The sequence below is a fragment of the Chamaea fasciata genome, unplaced genomic scaffold (genome assembly GCF_029207755.1).
Source record: "Chamaea fasciata isolate MVZ Bird 193981 ecotype frontalis unplaced genomic scaffold, bChaFas1.0.hap1 SCAF_12, whole genome shotgun sequence".
Taxonomy (NCBI): domain Eukaryota; kingdom Metazoa; phylum Chordata; class Aves; order Passeriformes; family Sylviidae; genus Chamaea; species Chamaea fasciata.
In genome coordinates this window covers 10,000,607-10,018,109 of record NW_027094097.1, presented here as the reverse complement: position 1 = coordinate 10,018,109, position 17,503 = coordinate 10,000,607, and the positions used below count along the sequence as shown (strand labels likewise).

Here is a 17,503-nt window from a genome sequence, read left to right as displayed (position 1 = left end):
CTGATTAAAATATTCCTTTGGTTTTGCTTATGGCTCCTTTGGTAAGGGTAGGGGTCCTCAAGCAGTTATCAGTGCTGCTCTGTTAAGGGTGTGGGACTATACCTTCTGTTAAACAAGCAATAAATATTGAACACTGCTTTTATTTACCCCCTTTCCCCCCACCCCTTACCTTTCTCTTTTGCGTAGTTTCACTAGTTCATCTGTTCTGTTCCAGAGTGAGTTCTGACCTCAGGAGCTGCATGAAGAATAGCCAGCATGAAGAGAACAAATCAGTCCAGGCAGAAGTGCAGAAGCGTCAAGAACATAAATGTAAATTGAGGGGGTTTAAAGTGTGGTATGTGTTCCATGCTGAGGCAGTAGTACATAAAGCTTAACATTGTGCTAGTAGAAACCCTTTTGCCCTGCTTCTCTTTTGGCTGCCCTTAGTGTTGGGGCACACCAGAGACCTAGGGATGGAAATAAGTATCCTTGGCTTGGTGAGTTCTGGCCTGGATTCATTTCCTGACCTGTAGCTGCAGTCTTGAAAGTGCTTGTGCTAACATGAGGAATAGTTGGGTGATGGAGGGAATGAGCGGGCAGTTTAAAGGCAGGAGCGGTTTCTTTGCAGAGTGGGTATGTTTGGAAATGAGACCTTACAGCTTCCTGGGAGAAAGGGTTTTTTTTCTTCCAAGGTCGAGTGCCTTTGTGGGATTTTGGGGGTTTTTTGCTTCATCTGCTTTGAAGGTTGGTTGTAGCACTTTCAGGTCTTAGTGTATGAGAATATTTGGAATAAGAGTCCAAATGAATTAGGGGTGTGTGTAAAACAATGAAGCTTCTTAAAATTTCAGCGTGAGCGTTACTTTAAAGGACTCAACTGGGTTTGGTTCTGTTTGTCTGCTCCAACACTTACTAATTCAGACTAACTTCTCTGTGATTCAAAAGCAAGGATATCTTAATATAGGCTCTGGGAGTTTGTCTTGTCCACCACCTTTCTGCCATAGGTGCTTTCAAAACTCTCCTGGAATTTCCTGTCCCTGCTGCAACAACAGTAAACTGCAGCTCTGTGTTTGACAGCCTGACATTAAGTTAACTGGCATTGACTTTAATTTTTCTTATGTGCATCAGGGTGTGATTTGTGAGGTGACTAATAGTGCATGGGCAGCAATTGTTCATGGGGTAGGACCCAAGTTACCATCCCAGGGATAAGCACTTCTGCTCCTCCAATTTGAAGCCTGAATTCCCTTGTCCTGGTAGAATATCACCACTTAAAAGAAGTAGCTGTTCCCCAGAAGTTTATTCTTGGATATTTGTTCATCTAGATGAAGCCTTAGAGGAAAACAAAATCCAGATGCTTATTATGAAGTCTCCAGAATGCCATGAAACTTGTTGCACAGGTCTTTTTTTCAGGTGTGGGAGTGGCTGGTATTGCCATTTTGGTATGATGCAACCCTGCATCAGATGGCCAAAGAATCCTGTTCTGCTCAGACTTATTCTGAAGGAATATCATCTTTTGCTGTTGGCAGTTTCCCAGCAGCCTAAATGAAAGCCTAAATTAATGTGTGATAGGAGAAATGACCACAAAAACTAAGAATCTTTTCCAGTATCTACCTGTGGTATAAGACTTCACTTTTTGTGGCAGTGGATTTTACAGGCTGTTTAACCTGAAATAATTTTTGATTCTCAATTCAATACCTATAAGTATTCTGATGGTCTTTCATGGGTTCCTTCATCACTTTTATATTATGAAGACCTGTAAAAGGGAGGGACTGATTAGTTTTATGATCTAACATCAGCTAAAAAGAAATTTCTTTGTGTTTGCTTCTTTTAAAGCATAAGTCTTCCTGTATTCTACACCTGATTAGATTGTGTGTTTGTCCTTCTGAAATGGACTGTCAGGTTAGCAAAACATAATGACTTCTTTACTAAATTAAGAAGGGAAACTTGTAAAAAATTATCAAGAGTATATTTCACTTACATTTCCCAGCTTTCAATAGAGAATTCTCTGAATGAATAAAGACCTAGTGTCATCTAGTGAGATGCACTAGCATTTATTGCAAGAAATAGTGAAAAATTAAAAGCTAATATTTGAAACAATGTTAGATAGGAACTGAAGGAGAAATTAAGGAAGAATGGAACAAATTTTAAGAACATTTGACTTTTTTGTCCCTATTACATTCTCAATAGACCTTTAATTCTCTAAATCTAAAAGAAAAGCAAGGGAAAAGTTATTCTTCCAGCAATAAAGCTGAAAAGCTTTCATCAGTCTGCTTTCTTCATCAAGGCTTTCCTTGTCAGGTTACAGGATATCCCAAGTGACTTGAATATGTGTGGGATTTGTTGTCAGTAACTGCAGTGACTTTTTTATCCTTTGTTCCACAGTGCAAGTTTCAAGCAGTTGGTATTATTGTATCTGCTCTTCTCACCATTGTAGGCTGCAGCTTATTACAGCAGAATTAGCAGTATTAGTTCTGGAAGAGCCATGATCTTGGGCTTTCTGCCACTGTCAGGTGCAAGGATTAAGAGGGAGCTTGTTCAGCAAACAGCCGAGGAAAGATGTGGAATTGAGTTTCCTTCTGCCTGGCTGGGGGCCCTGGGTGTATTTGTTTCCATGTCTTGCATGAACTCCCCGAGTTTCTGATCCAAAGTGAAAGGTCAGCTTTATTCTGAGTAATTGCAGGAGATCACAGGTGTGTGCTACATACTGAAAGAAAAATAGGAGTCAGTGCTGAATGAAGCTTCTCATTGCTTTCCATCATTTCATGAGACACAATGAAATTGGAAAGAGCTCTGTTGGGATCCCTGAGCAGGAGTAGCAAGGAAGATTTCTTCTGTAGGTTACAGGAGGAGCAGGGAAAAAGAAAAGTGGGGAAGCAGAGAAATGACAAAAGATGGATTTTGATTCTGACTGCACCAGGCTGGCTGTGGGGTGTGTCCTGTAGCCAGGGACAGGCTTGGCTGTGCCCTTGGGAGTTTGTAAGGATTGAAGGTAAAGATCACCTTCAATATCTGGGCCAAAGTGTGCTGCCTTCACGGGAGCATAAATAAAAGGTGACTTTGGTTTGCAGGTAACAAACTCAGTGAGTAAAATACAGAAGGGTACCTGATCACAGATAAATACTGTGGAATTCAGACTCTTTGCTTGCCCACAGACTCACTAAACCAGAGGGCTGCAGTGTGCTTGAGAGAAAGCACTTCCACTGTATTGTGTCCTTGGTGGATGGCACAGAGTGGAGGGACACAGCTCAGTGTAGCCACCTAGCTCACCAAATACAAGGTTCCTGGTGCTGTGGTTTGCTGACAGCTTTATGCTGGTACTGCAGCTTAAGGTGGCCCTGGTGATCCCTTTTCTTCTACCCAAGCATTTGTGTGAGGAATTGGGTCAGGAACTGAACATGCTCTAACAGAATTGTTTTTCTCTGCATTAGTTTTAAGCTGGAATTAGTTCTTGATCAAATTGATTATGGTGAATTATTCTGTCACTGTGAAGGAAGAAGCTGAGAGCGGCTCTTTGGACAGTGAGTCAGTGTCTACCTGTCTTACAGGGACCATGAAACTATTACACAAGTTAAAAATCTGGTCTTCTGTCTTGTTAGTGAGGAAAAAGTGGGTTCGTCTAGATGTTAGTTTGCTGTAGGGATCCACTTGAAAGCTTTGAATCACTCCCTGGAGCAATATGCTCTTCTTGCCCTATTTAGGCCAACCTCCCAGCACACACACCTTGGTTCTGCAGTCATCACCAACACTGGCTGTCTTCTCTGATCCCTTCACAGGGTCAGCACTTAAGGAAACCATCCTTCTACAACTCTGCATTTTCCAATTGCAGCTCTCATTCCCATATCTGGTTTATGTATTTCTTGGGGCTTAATCTTGACAGGGCCCTTTCCATGCAGAGAAAAAGCAAAAACATTTATTAACCTATGGTGAAGTTTGCTTTTCTCTTCTAGGTTTCTTGCTTTTCCTTATATCCTCCAAGATGCTGAAATATTTCTCAGAATAATTGCTTAACAGTGGGTTAATGAGATTGCCCTTTTTTTCATTTAAAGCTGCAATAGGTGTTTGTCCATTTTACTCTCCTTGTTTGCTTTCGGTACCAGTATTGTAAGTGACAAGGAGGAAATGAGAAAACAGCTGAAGATGGGTGTAGCAGTCATAACCAGTGGGTATGGAATTGATTGCAGTAAACAAATGAAGGCCTTAAGTTTTTACTGAGAGAAAATTACTTAGTGAAAGAAACTTACCCAATGTTATGGTTTTTCCTGTTTATTGTAATTCTTTGGTGTTTTGCATGTGAAAGGCTCAGCTGGCCTGTTTGGATGTATGTCTTTCTGCTTTAGAGTAAGTTACTCTCATGCCACGTTCATCTCTTACCGGGCTTGCTTTGCTGGAGGAAATGGAAATGGAAAGATGTCCTCCCTGTTAAACTGCCTTATCTTTGGCTGTGCTTAGCTGGGAGACTTTTCAGGGAAAAGATCCAGCTGTTTCATGGTGGGAAGGAGAATGGCCAAGCACTCCTGCAGTTAATCTGCGTCTGCTCATGCCCTTAAATACTTGCATAGACATGTGTGGACTGCAAACGGGAGAAAAAAGTCTGTTGTCTATAAACCCTGTTGGATATATATATATATATATATATATATATATGTTTTTAATGCTTCTACAGTTCCCTTCAAGTACCTAAAGGGGCTTCAAGAGAGCTGAAGAGGGACAAGGGCATGGAGGGACAGGACAAGGGGGAATGGCTTCCCACTGACACAGGACATGGTTAGATTGGATATTGGGAAGAAAGTGAGTGTATCTGGGCTGAGACTCCCCTGTGCTGTAATCAGTAGGACAGTTGGCACTAAATTACTTTCTCTCAAGCAACCTTTTGATTCCTTTCATTTGAATGAAGTGTCAGTTGTATGAAATGCACAGCACTTCTTATTTCTGCATGTTCCAGCTTTTTCGATGGGCTGTCTGTCAGTTGTCTGAGGAAGCTTAGGTCTGTTGTTTGGATGTCACAGCTCCTTACCTGGCTAATTGGACTGTGGCAGTGCACAGAGCACTGGTGTCTCAGTGTCTCTTGGTAGAGCCTGCTGAGTGAGCCCCTGTGTAAAGGCTGACTTGAGCTATTAGTGGGAATTGTGTTTTCAGATCTTCTTTGGTCTTTTTTTGGTCATTCTCCTTATTGTGGAATATTTTCTCTTTTGCTTTTTTTCAGTCTTGATTTACTGCATCTTTTAACCTGCTGCTTTGTTTTCCTTTTTAGATTCAGTCATTGTGGAACTGAGCTGTTGGTGTAAGGTAGCAGTACCTGGTAGGAAGAGAGCTGGAGACAAAAGACAGAAATAAAAAGTTGAGAGAAACTGCAGTTTCTATTCCTGGTGTTCCGCTATAATGATCTTAGTCATAGCAAATGACACGTCCTCCAATAAATACAAAACTTGCCCGTGAGACTCACTTTATGAAAAAGGAGAATTAGGGTAAGGAAAAAAAAAATAAGTTAAAAAAGTAGCAAATTGTTCAAGACAGAGTAAATGAAAGATGGCATGGACAGCCAGTGCAAAGCTCACTGCAGCAGAGAAGGAGTCTTTACAGAGAGCTTATTTTCCTCTCAAATTTAGGGTACATCCTGTGTCCTCACCCTGCAGTTGAAGAAGTTTGAAATTTGTAGATCCACACTTCTTCAGAGGAAATCTCAGCAATTTCATGGAATTTTTGAGCTGTCCAAAGCATCGAGATGACTCCTGTATATTTCTGTAATTTTATCCGTTGTTAATATGACATTTAGTATATTGTGACATTTCCCTGTGGCAAGAGTTTGGTTTAAAACAAGGTATTTTCAGTTGCACTAACTTTGATGGAAAGGAACAAACAATAGTGGGTACTTTGGAATAGGCAGGAGTAAATGCTGATCCATGTGCTGAGTGTTGGAGGCCAGGAGGTCTGGATCAGGATGCAGCAGCAGGCAGAGACAATGGAAGTGTCAGTGTCAGGATGCAGCATATCCTGGCACAGTGGAAGGGGCAGGCAGGGATAGAGAGGTGACTTGGAGGTGGCGGGGACAGGAGGCAGTGGCAGGCAGGTATGGAGATGGCAGGGTCGGGGTGCAGTGGCAGGTTCGGGGTGCAGTGGCAGGCAGGGATGGAGGTGGCAGGGTCGGGGTGCAGTGGCAGGTTCGGGGTGCAGTGGCAGGCAGGGATGGAGGTGGCAGGGTCGGGATGCAGTGACAGGGTCGGGGTGCAGTGGCAGGCGGGGAGGCAGGCGGCGGCCCCAGCCCCGGTGCAGTTCGGCGTCTCGCCGCTCGTGGGCAGCCGTGCCCCGCCGTGTAACCCGCGATAGCCGCGCGACAGGAAACGGGGTGAGAGGTGACAGAGGGACAGGGAGCAATAGCGGGGTCTGATTTTCTTTACCGGACGGCTGTATGAATCCATCCATTCCTTTCACACAGGTACACCCCTCACTATGAGTGCCTTTAACCTGAGTCTTGCTGCAGGCATTTCCTTGGTCTCCCTGTACACCTGCATTCCTAGGCTGGCAGACTTCGTGACAGTGTGAGCCATATGCCAAAGTTTTCATGTATGCCTGTGGCTTGTTCCTTGGTGGACATAGGATTTTCTGCTTTACAAGTCAGAAGCGATGCCTTTGTACTACTCCGCTAAAGAATCATAGAGGACACTGGCAAATTTTGGCCTGTTTGCTTGCTTTCAGGTGACTTAGCAATATTGTTACCAACTGATATTGACAGTGAATGCGAAGGTCTTTGTGAGGGCTCCACCTCTGCTCAGAGCTGCCTGTGCTTGTATCAAGGTTGCAGACTTCTGCTCAGCGCCAGAGTTGCATGAGCTTTACGGATGGGCTTGTGCCATTTTTCCCTTCATCTTACATATTTTATTGTTACCTCCTTGCCCATTTATCACATTTTTATGTGTTTTTTAGCTGTGTCCTTCCTTTATTTGTTCAGACACTGTTGGTCACCTGGGAAGTCTTCTCCCTGCAAATACTTAATATAATTGTAAAACACTTTTGCAGTTGCTGTAAGCCAAAGACCTGCTCTGTTCTGATTGCCTGCTGTCTGGTGTTAAGTACTTACATCATCTCGTGTACTTCAGCTGTTTGTCCATATGGATTTGCTCCGACTTGAAAAGCTGACGGGTGGTAAAGGGAAGGAGAGGCGGGATCCCTGCAGGGAGCGCGCATGAAGCCATATGTCGGCATTCCTGGGTATCTGGTGCCCTCTGGAGACTGTGGCTGCCCACGACATCACGAGTGTCAAGACAGGACGTTAATTTATGTCCCTAGACTGGGCTGGCTGAAGAACAACTTTTCAAGCTTTATTGTTTTCACAGCAGAAGTGGAGGATACTAGAAAAGAGAGTAGAGTAAAAGCAAGAACTCTCTAAAAGTAGAAATTACATGTCTTAAAATTTTTAAAGCTGATGGAGACTTGTGCTTCGTGTTTATGCCTTGTGTAAAATCAAAATTGAGTACACAAGATTAAGCATAGATATTTGAAAATAGTATGGGGATTTTAAAGTGTTGAGTTAGTAGGGGAGATTAAATATTTAAATTAATTCACTTAGCTGGTCTGAGAGGCCAGTCAGTCTAATGGGAAAATACAGAAGTCTCTTAGCAAATCTGGAACTGGATTCAGGAATTTTTCAGAGGCTTAGTGAGGAAGCTGGCTTTTTTGTTACTTTCTTCTTACCAAAATTGACCTTGGTACCTTTTTGATGCTTGATGAGGGGTATAAGAAATGGTACCCTGATTCAGGGAAAGTGTTTGATGTGGTTGGGGACCTCCTTTTATTTTTACAAAGTAAACCACCTGGAACAGAGACGGACTTACAAAATACTCCTTTATTATAACCTTAGTCCTTTCATCTGGAAAAAAGGCAGCTGCAAAATGATTATTTCTTTTAGCTCATACTATTCTTGAAACAACCTTCCTGCATAATCAGAATACAGGAGTTTAATATTTTTTCCCATCTGCTGTGAAGAACACTGGGTGATCTGAGGTGGCACAGATCTCAGTGTTATGTTTGCATGCAGCAATTGTCAGAGTTATAGTTCAAGGCCCACCAAAATGCTGAGCTTCTGTGTTGTTTGTTTGTGACTGTATGGATGGATTTAACACAGGTATCATGAGATCCTTAGAGTCCAACCAGCTCAGAGTCCACATAATTTACATTGAATTAAGATATTACCTGAGCTGTGTCTGCTGCTATGGCTTATTCAGCTGAGGAGGGAGTGCACAGTGCGTCTTCGGATCCACTCAGGGCCCAGCAGTGCCAGAGGTAGGAGCAGGAATTGAACTCCAGACTGCTTACAGGAGACATACTTGCCTAACTCCTTTATGTCCTTATGTTGTTCAGAGGAGTTTAGACTTGAAGTAATAGTAGTTTGATATGAAATAAGTGCAACTTATGTTCTTGTGCTTAATTCTTAGTGCCTTCCTGGAAAAGTTTGGCAGTTCTCAAATGTAGTACTTTCCTCAAGGTTGGCTTTTTGATTTTAACTGTGTGGTAATTTTGTACCTCTAAAATTTATAGCCACAGACTGCCTTTGGTACTGCTATGTGAAATGAGTAAACAAGCTCTGTAAGGAGTAATACTGTTGTACATCTTGCTGGTGGGATTTATGGTCTTTGAGAAATGGGAACACACATATCACTTAATCTCTTCCTTGCTTTCCTTCCTTTCCAAGAAGCTGACACAGTTGTCTCACTGCAGGCAGCGTTCTGCGATTGCCTTGGTTTGCAGTGGTGATGGGCTTGTGGAGACCTACAGCTCTCAGCTCCTGTTTCCTGAATATGATTGGGATGGGTTGGGTGTTTCTAGTTGGGTGACTTGTTCTTCTGTGGGGTTTGTGCAGTTGTTGAATACATTGGATGGTGTGCAGCATTCATTTTCTTGTTTTTACAGCAGGAAGGTGAAATGGAAGGTGAAGCAGTCGACGCTATTGTGGAGGAATCAGAAACTTTCATTAAGGGAAAAGAGAGGAAAACCTATCAAAGACGCCGTGAAGGTGGACAAGAGGATGATGCTTGTCATATACCACCAAACCAAGCAGATGGAAGTGAAGTGGTGCAGGATGTCAGCAGTGGGGTGCAGATGGTGATGATGGATCAGCTAGATCCAACTCTTCTTCAAATGAAGACCGAAGTAATGGAGGGTGCAGTGCCTCAAGAGACTGAGGCTACTGTGGATGACACACAGATCATAACGCTTCAGGTTGTTAATATGGAAGAGCAGCCTATAAACCTTGGTGAGCTTCAGCTGGTCCAAGTACCTGTACCAGTGACTGTACCTGTTGCCACCACATCTGTGGAAGAACTGCAGGGAGCTTATGAGAATGAGGTTTCCAAAGGAGGCCTGCAGGAGGGGGAGCCCATGATCTGTCACACCCTCCCTTTACCAGAAGGCTTCCAAGTTGTGAAAGTGGGTGCAAATGGTGAGGTGGAGACACTGGAACAAGGTGAGCTTCAGCCACAGGAAGATCCCAATTGGCAAAAAGATCCAGACTATCAGCCACCAGCCAAAAAAACAAAGAAAAACAAAAAGAGTAAGCTTCGCTACACTGAGGAAGGCAAAGATGTGGATGTCTCTGTATATGACTTTGAAGAGGAGCAGCAAGAGGGTTTGTTGTCCGAGGTTAATGCAGAAAAGGTGGTGGGCAATATGAAGCCACCAAAACCAACAAAAATTAAAAAGAAAGGTAAGTTCCCCATCTACAAATGGATTTTGAAAATGCTTTTGTTGTGGTGATTGCAGTGTGATTGAGGCAAGTGAATACGTGCAAGTGGGAGGAGAGCAGACATGCCCAGTGCTGCTTGCTCACAGTGTAATAGTGCTTGACTGCAGTGTTTCTTGGGCACACCTCCCTTCTCCTCTCTGTAGGCTGACTGGGAGATCATTTTCCTCAAGTATGATACTATGGCATTAATATTTTTATACAACTATGATTGAAAAGGTTGTTCTCTTTCCTGTACTACACACGTAACAGTTCATGTCCTGTGTTTTACATCAGGAGACAATAGTATAATTAATTCTGTGGGCTTTTCCCTAACCAATTGCTGGGTAAGATAGTGCAAAATACAGTAATAAGTGTGTTTGATTTTTGTTAAAACTGTAAGTTAAGGAGCCCCTTTTAGAGTGCAGAAAGAACATTAAGTGCTGGCATACCAGTGAAAATTGGATCCAAACCAGCCACAGGCAGTGCAGTTAGATTTAGTGGTGCATGGTGATTCCTTGCAGTAGTTACACCCCCAAGAATCTTTCCTCTTATCTTACACAGTAAACCACAGTGCTGTCAAAGCCTAAAGATGATTTCCTTCATGGCAGGTGTAAAGAAGACATTCCAGTGTGAACTGTGCAGTTACACTTGTCCGCGTCGTTCCAACTTGGACCGCCACATGAAAAGCCACACCGATGAAAGACCACACAAGTGCCATCTCTGTGGCAGGGCTTTCCGGACAGTCACATTGCTGAGGAACCACCTCAACACTCACACAGGTACTCTTGGTTTTGCAGACATTGTTTTTGTAGAATCTGCTCTGCCATCAGAACGAATAGATTGGAGATAGACCCTTCTTATTTTCCTAATTCCTCTTATGGAACAAGCTGTTTAAAGGAAGTTTCTTCCTTTAAAAAAGAGAAAGTGGTGTAGTTGTTTTCTGCCTGGCCAGGTCAGGTGCAGAGCTTATCCTGTTCACAGGTGCAAAAGTGATCCTGGGCTTGGTCTCAAGTTACCTGAAGTTACAGAAATATTCTCTTTGCCTTGGGTATTAGCACTTGTGTTTTCAGCTTGTGCCCTACTGCCAAACAAAAGAGTAATTCATAATCCCTCATTTTCTCTGCTTACTGAAGCTGTTTCTAACTAGCTGGTTTCTAACGTGTAAACAAGCAAGGGGTACAAAAATAAAGGAGTCTATTTCCTCACTGAAAGGATATTAATTCTCTAAGATCTTAAATCCGTTAGTTATTTATACAAAACCTCTGACTTTTGTTCATTCTGTTGCTCTAATTTAATCTGTGCAAAACATGAAAGCAGTCTTGCTAATTCACTTTAAAAACAGAAAATAAAAAAATCCACAACCAGCACTGTCTCATATTTTCTTTTGTCACTAAATCTCTGTGTCACTGTCTTCCTGTCTTGCTGCACACCATTAGGTACTCGCCCTCACAAGTGCCCAGACTGCGACATGGCCTTTGTGACCAGTGGAGAGTTGGTTCGGCATCGCCGCTACAAACACACCCACGAGAAACCATTCAAATGTTCCATGTGTGACTATGCCAGTGTGGAGGTATGGGACTTGTTACAGTGCTGAGTGCTTCCTTGTGCACTTCAAAGCTTGTTCACCATCTGTTACAAACTCTGTTCTTAGGCATTTCCTCTTTGGCCATTTGGTTGAAGGGCTCTGGGCAAAAGAAGTTGTAAATCAGGGCTGCCCTGGGAAGCGAATGGTGGGGTTTCCTCAGTGAATCAGAAAGCAGTTTGACATCACTTACAGAAATTCTAGGTGATACCCGTTTCCTCTTTGGAGACAATAGTAGTCACGGTTTCTTAAATGAACTGTCTTTTAAGCTGATTGCAGGAATTGTAGTGTGCTTCATGTTAAAGGAGGCAGACATTTCCTGCTGCAGTGGGATGTCCTTTCAGTCCACAGTGCCCTCCCATTTTAGAAACATGCATTCTGCATGTCATCTGTTCATGCCATGAAGGTGTCTGTAGCTAAAACTAATGAACCTTTGTCTCAGTATTGGTAAAAAATAGCTTTACTAATGTTAGATGATAGCTTAACTTGCCTGAGCAGATTAGACGTTCTTGAATGCCTTCCCTCCATGCAGTATTGTTAGATATTTTATAGGGTAGCTTTTATATTGTGAAAGGAAATTTGAGCCAGATGATGAGCAACATAATTTAAAAAATGGGATGTCTGCAGTGGAAGAAGGCTACAGTGGGAGAGCTTGAATAGGGGCTTCAGGGTTTTTTTTCCTGCCCACGCTGTGCCTGCAGTGCTGTCACTTCAGGTCCTGTGGTTTGAGTGCTGAGTAAGTTATGTTGCAGAGGTTTTCATAGTATAAATTAGGAAAGAATAACCAAGTTGGTCCATATGAGGTCATGCTGCTTTTTGTAGGCATAAGTTGGTGATTAAGCAGCGTGATCAGGCTGGAGTAGAAAATGCCATACTGTTGGTGTTCTTGCTTTGAGTTGGGTTTGTACCTTCTAAATAAAAGCAGGAAAAGAAAAGAATTAAGCTTCCCCACACTGCTTCCCCACACCGCTTCCCTGTGTCTCCCCAGGATATTTTAAATTTTAGGATGTCTTCAGATGCTGAGATGGTCAATAACAGTAAGTTGAGCACAGAGTCTAAATCAGGCCTCGGTGAGAGTGGGAACAAGCATCAGGCAAGACTGGGAGTGAAGCTGGGAGGTGAGGTAGAGTGGGCAGGAGCAAGTGGCTGTGTGCAGCAGGAAAATGTCACTGAAATGTGCTTGTTTGGTTTAGTGCCTAAGTAAATATAAACTGCCTTAAACTCTTGACTGGTTTCTTGTAGTTTTGGCAATCTGGCCTGCTCATCTGTACTAACTTCAGTCCTCCTTTTGGCTTCCAGGTTAGCAAATTGAAACGCCACATCCGTTCGCACACCGGGGAGCGCCCGTTCCAGTGCAGCCTGTGCAGCTATGCCAGCAGAGACACCTACAAACTGAAGAGGCACATGAGGACCCACTCCGGTACTGATGCCATATTCTCTTAGTGTCAGAGTGCTGAGGCTACAGTGTCTGCTGGCACACAGCAAGCAAATATTATTGTGCAGTTAATATAAAACCTTTATAAAGTGTGTAGCTGTGGAGAATGCACCACGTTTTGTAAGCACTTGGAGATTTATAACCTGATGAAATTACTGCACTGAGGAAAGAGCTTGGAGGATTCTGATTTCTAGTTTGACTGTGAAGTGCTGAAATGCACACACCTCTAGTATGAACAGAATAAACTTCTGTTTGCGGTGTTGTAGTTGAAGAGTAGAGCCATTTGGAGTTTCATGCTTCAGTGCATTTTTAAAAGTATCCCATGCATGTTAGTTCATAAAAATGCTAATTTTTTCTTCAATATAAATAGGGATGATTTTAGCACGAAATGTTACTGCAGTGCCAAATTAATCATGTTGCTAAAATTGAAGGGGGGAAAGATGCCCTTTTATGTATACATGAACATTCAGAACTTCCACCCCAAAAAAATCTGATGTCACTTGCTTTCCTCTGGCAGCCTGCATATAGGTCTTGCCTGCATTTCTCAGAGTAAGAATAATTTAACTTCCTTAAGGATTGAACTTTAGTTTCTTTGTAGAAAGATGCTTACTGGAGCTACAATTTTCAGGGAAAGATACTATTGAGCACTTTGTAGAATTACAATTTCTGTGGTCTAGCTGCATATTTCAAGTTTCTGGGAGGTTTTTTGGGACTTCTTAGTGAGATTTCTTTTCAATTAAAGTACCTGTTTTATTTTTTTCCTTTTGTTCCTGAAGGAGAGAAGCCATATGAATGTTACATCTGCCATGCTCGCTTCACTCAGAGCGGTACCATGAAGATGCACATTTTGCAGAAGCACACGGAGAATGTGGCCAAATTCCACTGTCCTCACTGTGATACTGTTATAGCGAGAAAGAGTGACCTGGGTACGTGTCTCCCAACTGTGCCATTTCCTGAAGATGGTACAAAACTTCCCAGAATCAGAGTTCTCATAACCCAACTACTGTCACTTAACCCAATACCCAATCTGGTAACTGCACAACATGAAGCACAGTTTCACATCTGGGCCTGGTAACACACACCTTTAGCTTACCATAGCTGTTCCAAGTTAGAACAATTTTCAGTTTCTTCTCATTGTTTGATTTTTTTTTTTCCTAAGCATACAGGGTAAGTTGCTGTTTGCCCATAGATAAAAGGCATTTATTGAACTTGGACTGAGATTTTGACAGCATAAAGATTGGGATCTGAATAGCAAGATCACTTGGCTTAACCTCCTGCACATTGGAGGCCATTAAGTTTCATGCAGGGATATTTTCATCAAGTTAAAAGGTTTGGATTAGACCAAGCATTTAACTTTTCAGGATTTGGAGCTGTATGCTCAAAAAAGCCCTGAGTCCTTGCAGTAGGACATTCCTGTTCTAGAGAGCAGTACCCAGTGTGATTCCAGCAAGCAAGCTCTTACGTTTCTAGAAGGTGACAAACAATATTGTGGCCAGAGCAGCTGAGGGGAAGGAAGGAGCCACGATTTGGCAGAACTTTGTGTCTTTAAACAGAATTATCACGCAAGTAATGGGAAGGCAGGTTCCCTTCCAGTAAAGACAAATGCTACAGTGAGAGGCAGTCAGTTGATGTCAGGAGCAAACAAGCTGATTTACAACAGAGGAAGACTGATGTTAGCTATGAAGAATTTTTCTTCTAATAATGCTTTAATCTACCCTAAGCTACCTCGTGCAGCTGTGATATGCTCTTAGTTGGAGGATTTTAAAGAAGTGACTAAAACCTCTGTTGGGGATTATCTGCTGGTATCCCTATTGCCTTCTAGTCCTGTCACTCTGACTTCTAATCCTGCAGAAAATCCTGTTTCCTCCACTGAATTACCTGGCTTCTGACTGTATCCAGGCAATTCAAGTTAGTCTTAAACGTAACAGTCCCCAAGACACTTTAGTTTGACAATCATGTGTCATCAAATTCAAATCCTTAATCACCACAGATTGCAACTAATAACCAAATCTGGAATCCTGTGGAAAATCTGAACAGAGTTTTCTGCAAGCTCTTTTTCTGTCTAGAAATTGTTCTAGTTGGTTTTACTTGCAAGTCCTTCAGGTTTTTAATTGAATCCTAAATTAACTGTTTCACTGTTTCAGCTGAGCTTGCGAGGAAGGATCACTGAAGAACCAGGGTATCATGTTGGGTGCTTGGAAAGCCCTGGTTGTGGTGAAAGCTTTTGTTTCTTTTTCCTGTAGGTGTCCACTTGCGGAAGCAGCATTCCTACATTGAACAGGGCAAGAAGTGTCGCTACTGTGACGCGGTGTTCCATGAGAGGTATGCCCTCATCCAGCATCAAAAGTCCCACAAGAACGAGAAGCGCTTCAAGTGTGACCAGTGTGATTATGCCTGCAGACAGGTGAGCTGGGGACACTGGCACCCCTTAGGAGTGTTAGGACAGCAGCTGAAAGTATGGGATGGAAATCTTAGCTGTTAGGTTTGACCAGCTGTCAAGATCAAATTAGCTGTCTAAATTTTTGAAGGGTGTAAGGGAGAGTACAAGTGGCCTTTTCTTGGTATGATTCTGTCCTGTAGAGAAGAAACTTCTGATTCACAACCTTGCTGTACCCACTGATCAAGGGTTATATTCCATATAGGATGGAAGCAGCAAGGACTGAATATGATATGAATATCTATCAAGATGTTCTTGCATCGCTGTGGAATCATGCTTTTCCTGTTGTTAACCATAGAATTTCAGCCTCATTTTAGCTGAAAATTCACTTTTCTGTATCCAAATTTCTGTTTTTCCTGTCCGTGCCAGGAGCGGCACATGGTCATGCACAAGCGGACCCATACTGGAGAAAAGCCTTATGCCTGTAGCCATTGTGATAAAACCTTCCGCCAGAAGCAGCTCCTCGACATGCACTTCAAGAGATACCATGATCCCAACTTTGTCCCTGCTGCCTTTGTCTGCTCCAAGTGTGGCAAAACATTCACTCGCAGGGTAAGGGAATATATTTGAACTGGGGAGGGTTGGGGTGGAATGAGGCTTTTTTAGCCAAGAGGAGGGAAGTGTTTACCCAGAATGAAAGATGGGTGAGGTACAGGGTAAAATACAAATCTTTTAAAAGAGCCCTTCTCTCTGAGAGGAGAGGAGAAGAGAGGAGAGAGAATTCAGAGTTGGTACCAAGACACATTTGTGTTGCTGTCATGAGCAATGTGGAAATGCAACTTTATTCATAAACTTAATGAATTTACACATTCCCCCTAAATAATTTCTCTTTAAAACGAAAAGCAAAAGACACAGTTAACCAGAAATGTGTTTGAAAATACAGAGCCAGAATGTCTGATCTTGAATTTTATGCATGTTTTAACTTCTTTATGTTTTTAATCTTTCACTGAGTAGAACACAATGGCCAGACATGCTGATAACTGCTCTGGCCTAGATGGTGGGGAAGGAGAGAATGGAGGAGAGACAAAGAAGGGCAAACGTGGCCGAAAGAGAAAGATGCGTTCTAAGAAAGAAGATTCTTCTGATAGTGGTAAGAACAGCTTAGTACCTTCTGAGAATTACAGGTCTGTGATTCACTGTGTGTGTTAGCTGCTGGTTTGCCAGTTCTGCAGGTTTCTTCTGGCACTTGAAAGAGTCTTGTCTGGTTGGCAAACACAGAATATGGTGATACATGGCCAAGTACAGAGGGATGAACTGCCTGTGAGGGATAATACAGATTCTGCTGTCCCAGGCCTGTTCCAAGACAGTTGTTTAAAAAACACTGTCTGACACCCCTTGTGTCAGCTGTGCCATTCCTCTCCTGCCTGTGTGGGAAACTCTCTGGTAATTTTTTTCAGAGTGCCAGAAGAGGCTGCATGGTTCTGCAGCGCATTGCTATGAGATGTTACTTGATCCTTCTTCAGCATTACTGGGTGGCATGTCCAGACAGCTCCACCACTGAATTGTTTGGCTACTTCTGTGGGGGAAGGGTGGCAACATCCAAGGGAATGGTGGAGATTAATACTATACCTGAAGGAAAAACTCAGTCCTAGTATCCTCATACAGGAAAAACTTCAGCATGTCTTCAATAGGAAGAGCCAAGTAGAATCTCAAGACCAACCAGTTCAAAGATGATTTTGCAAAAGGAGTATTGCTGATAAGTCTTTTATCTCGAGTGCTTTATGTAATTAATTAAGGGGTGTAGGTTGGGAGAACAGGGGTATTTCTGGCTAGACAATGCGTATCTGAAAATCTCACATGGCATGGCAAACAAGTTTTAGGATGAGTGATCAAATTATTTCCAAAGCCTGATTCAAAAACGATAGAAATTGATGCTTAAACTCATATTTGTATAGATATTTGGGAAAATGTAGTTGGTGAACTAACTAATTGTGCATTTAAAACATGAAAAGGTAATGGAAGCAGGGTAAAATAACTGATGGAAGGTAACTCAAGTGCATTCTGGAGTATTGCACTCTTAGTATCTGGTTTGAAATCTTCCTGGGAGTTCAGCCTGTTCTGAAAACTCACATTTTATTTAGTTGGTTTGGTCTGCGTTTAAAACAGGGTTTTTTTGTGGGGGAAGCTGGTCAAAAGTCAGGCTTGTTAATGAGCTGATGATATGCAGTGAATGATGCCCAGGTTCTGTGCTGAGGGAATCCCTTCAGCCTCAGTGTAAGTGGCAAGTGTGGGTTGAGCTCAGGAGTCACTTGATAGATATGAAGAACTGACCAGTGAGAGCTGAGTAGCTGTAAGAAAGATGTGCTTAATCACCTGCTTGAGGAACTGCATTATTCACTGTTGTGTTTATTTGGTGAT

At 42.6% G+C, this 17,503-nt stretch overlaps 1 protein-coding gene across 8 annotated transcripts in view; it reads left to right on the top strand.

The window, feature by feature from the left end:
• Positions 1-17,503, top strand: part of CTCF (CCCTC-binding factor) — a 34,238-nt gene that overhangs the window by 11,638 nt on the left and 5,097 nt on the right. For 2 of the 8 annotated variants that reach the window (XM_066194530.1, XM_066194526.1), the window contains exons 2-9: positions 8,881-9,673; positions 10,300-10,470; positions 11,128-11,261; positions 12,573-12,693; positions 13,485-13,634; positions 14,952-15,112; positions 15,515-15,697; positions 16,100-16,235. In XM_066194530.1, coding sequence (XP_066050627.1) covers positions 8,893-9,673; positions 10,300-10,470; positions 11,128-11,261; positions 12,573-12,693; positions 13,485-13,634; positions 14,952-15,112; positions 15,515-15,697; positions 16,100-16,235 — 1,837 coding nt within the window. In that variant the 5' untranslated portion in view covers positions 8,881-8,892. Of the gene's footprint in view, positions 1-214; positions 335-8,880; positions 9,674-10,299; positions 10,471-11,127; positions 11,262-12,572; positions 12,694-13,484; positions 13,635-14,951; positions 15,113-15,514; positions 15,698-16,099; positions 16,236-17,503 lie in introns of those variants that run through there. The other 6 variants (XM_066194529.1, XM_066194527.1, XM_066194523.1 and 3 more) reach the window with 5 other exon arrangements.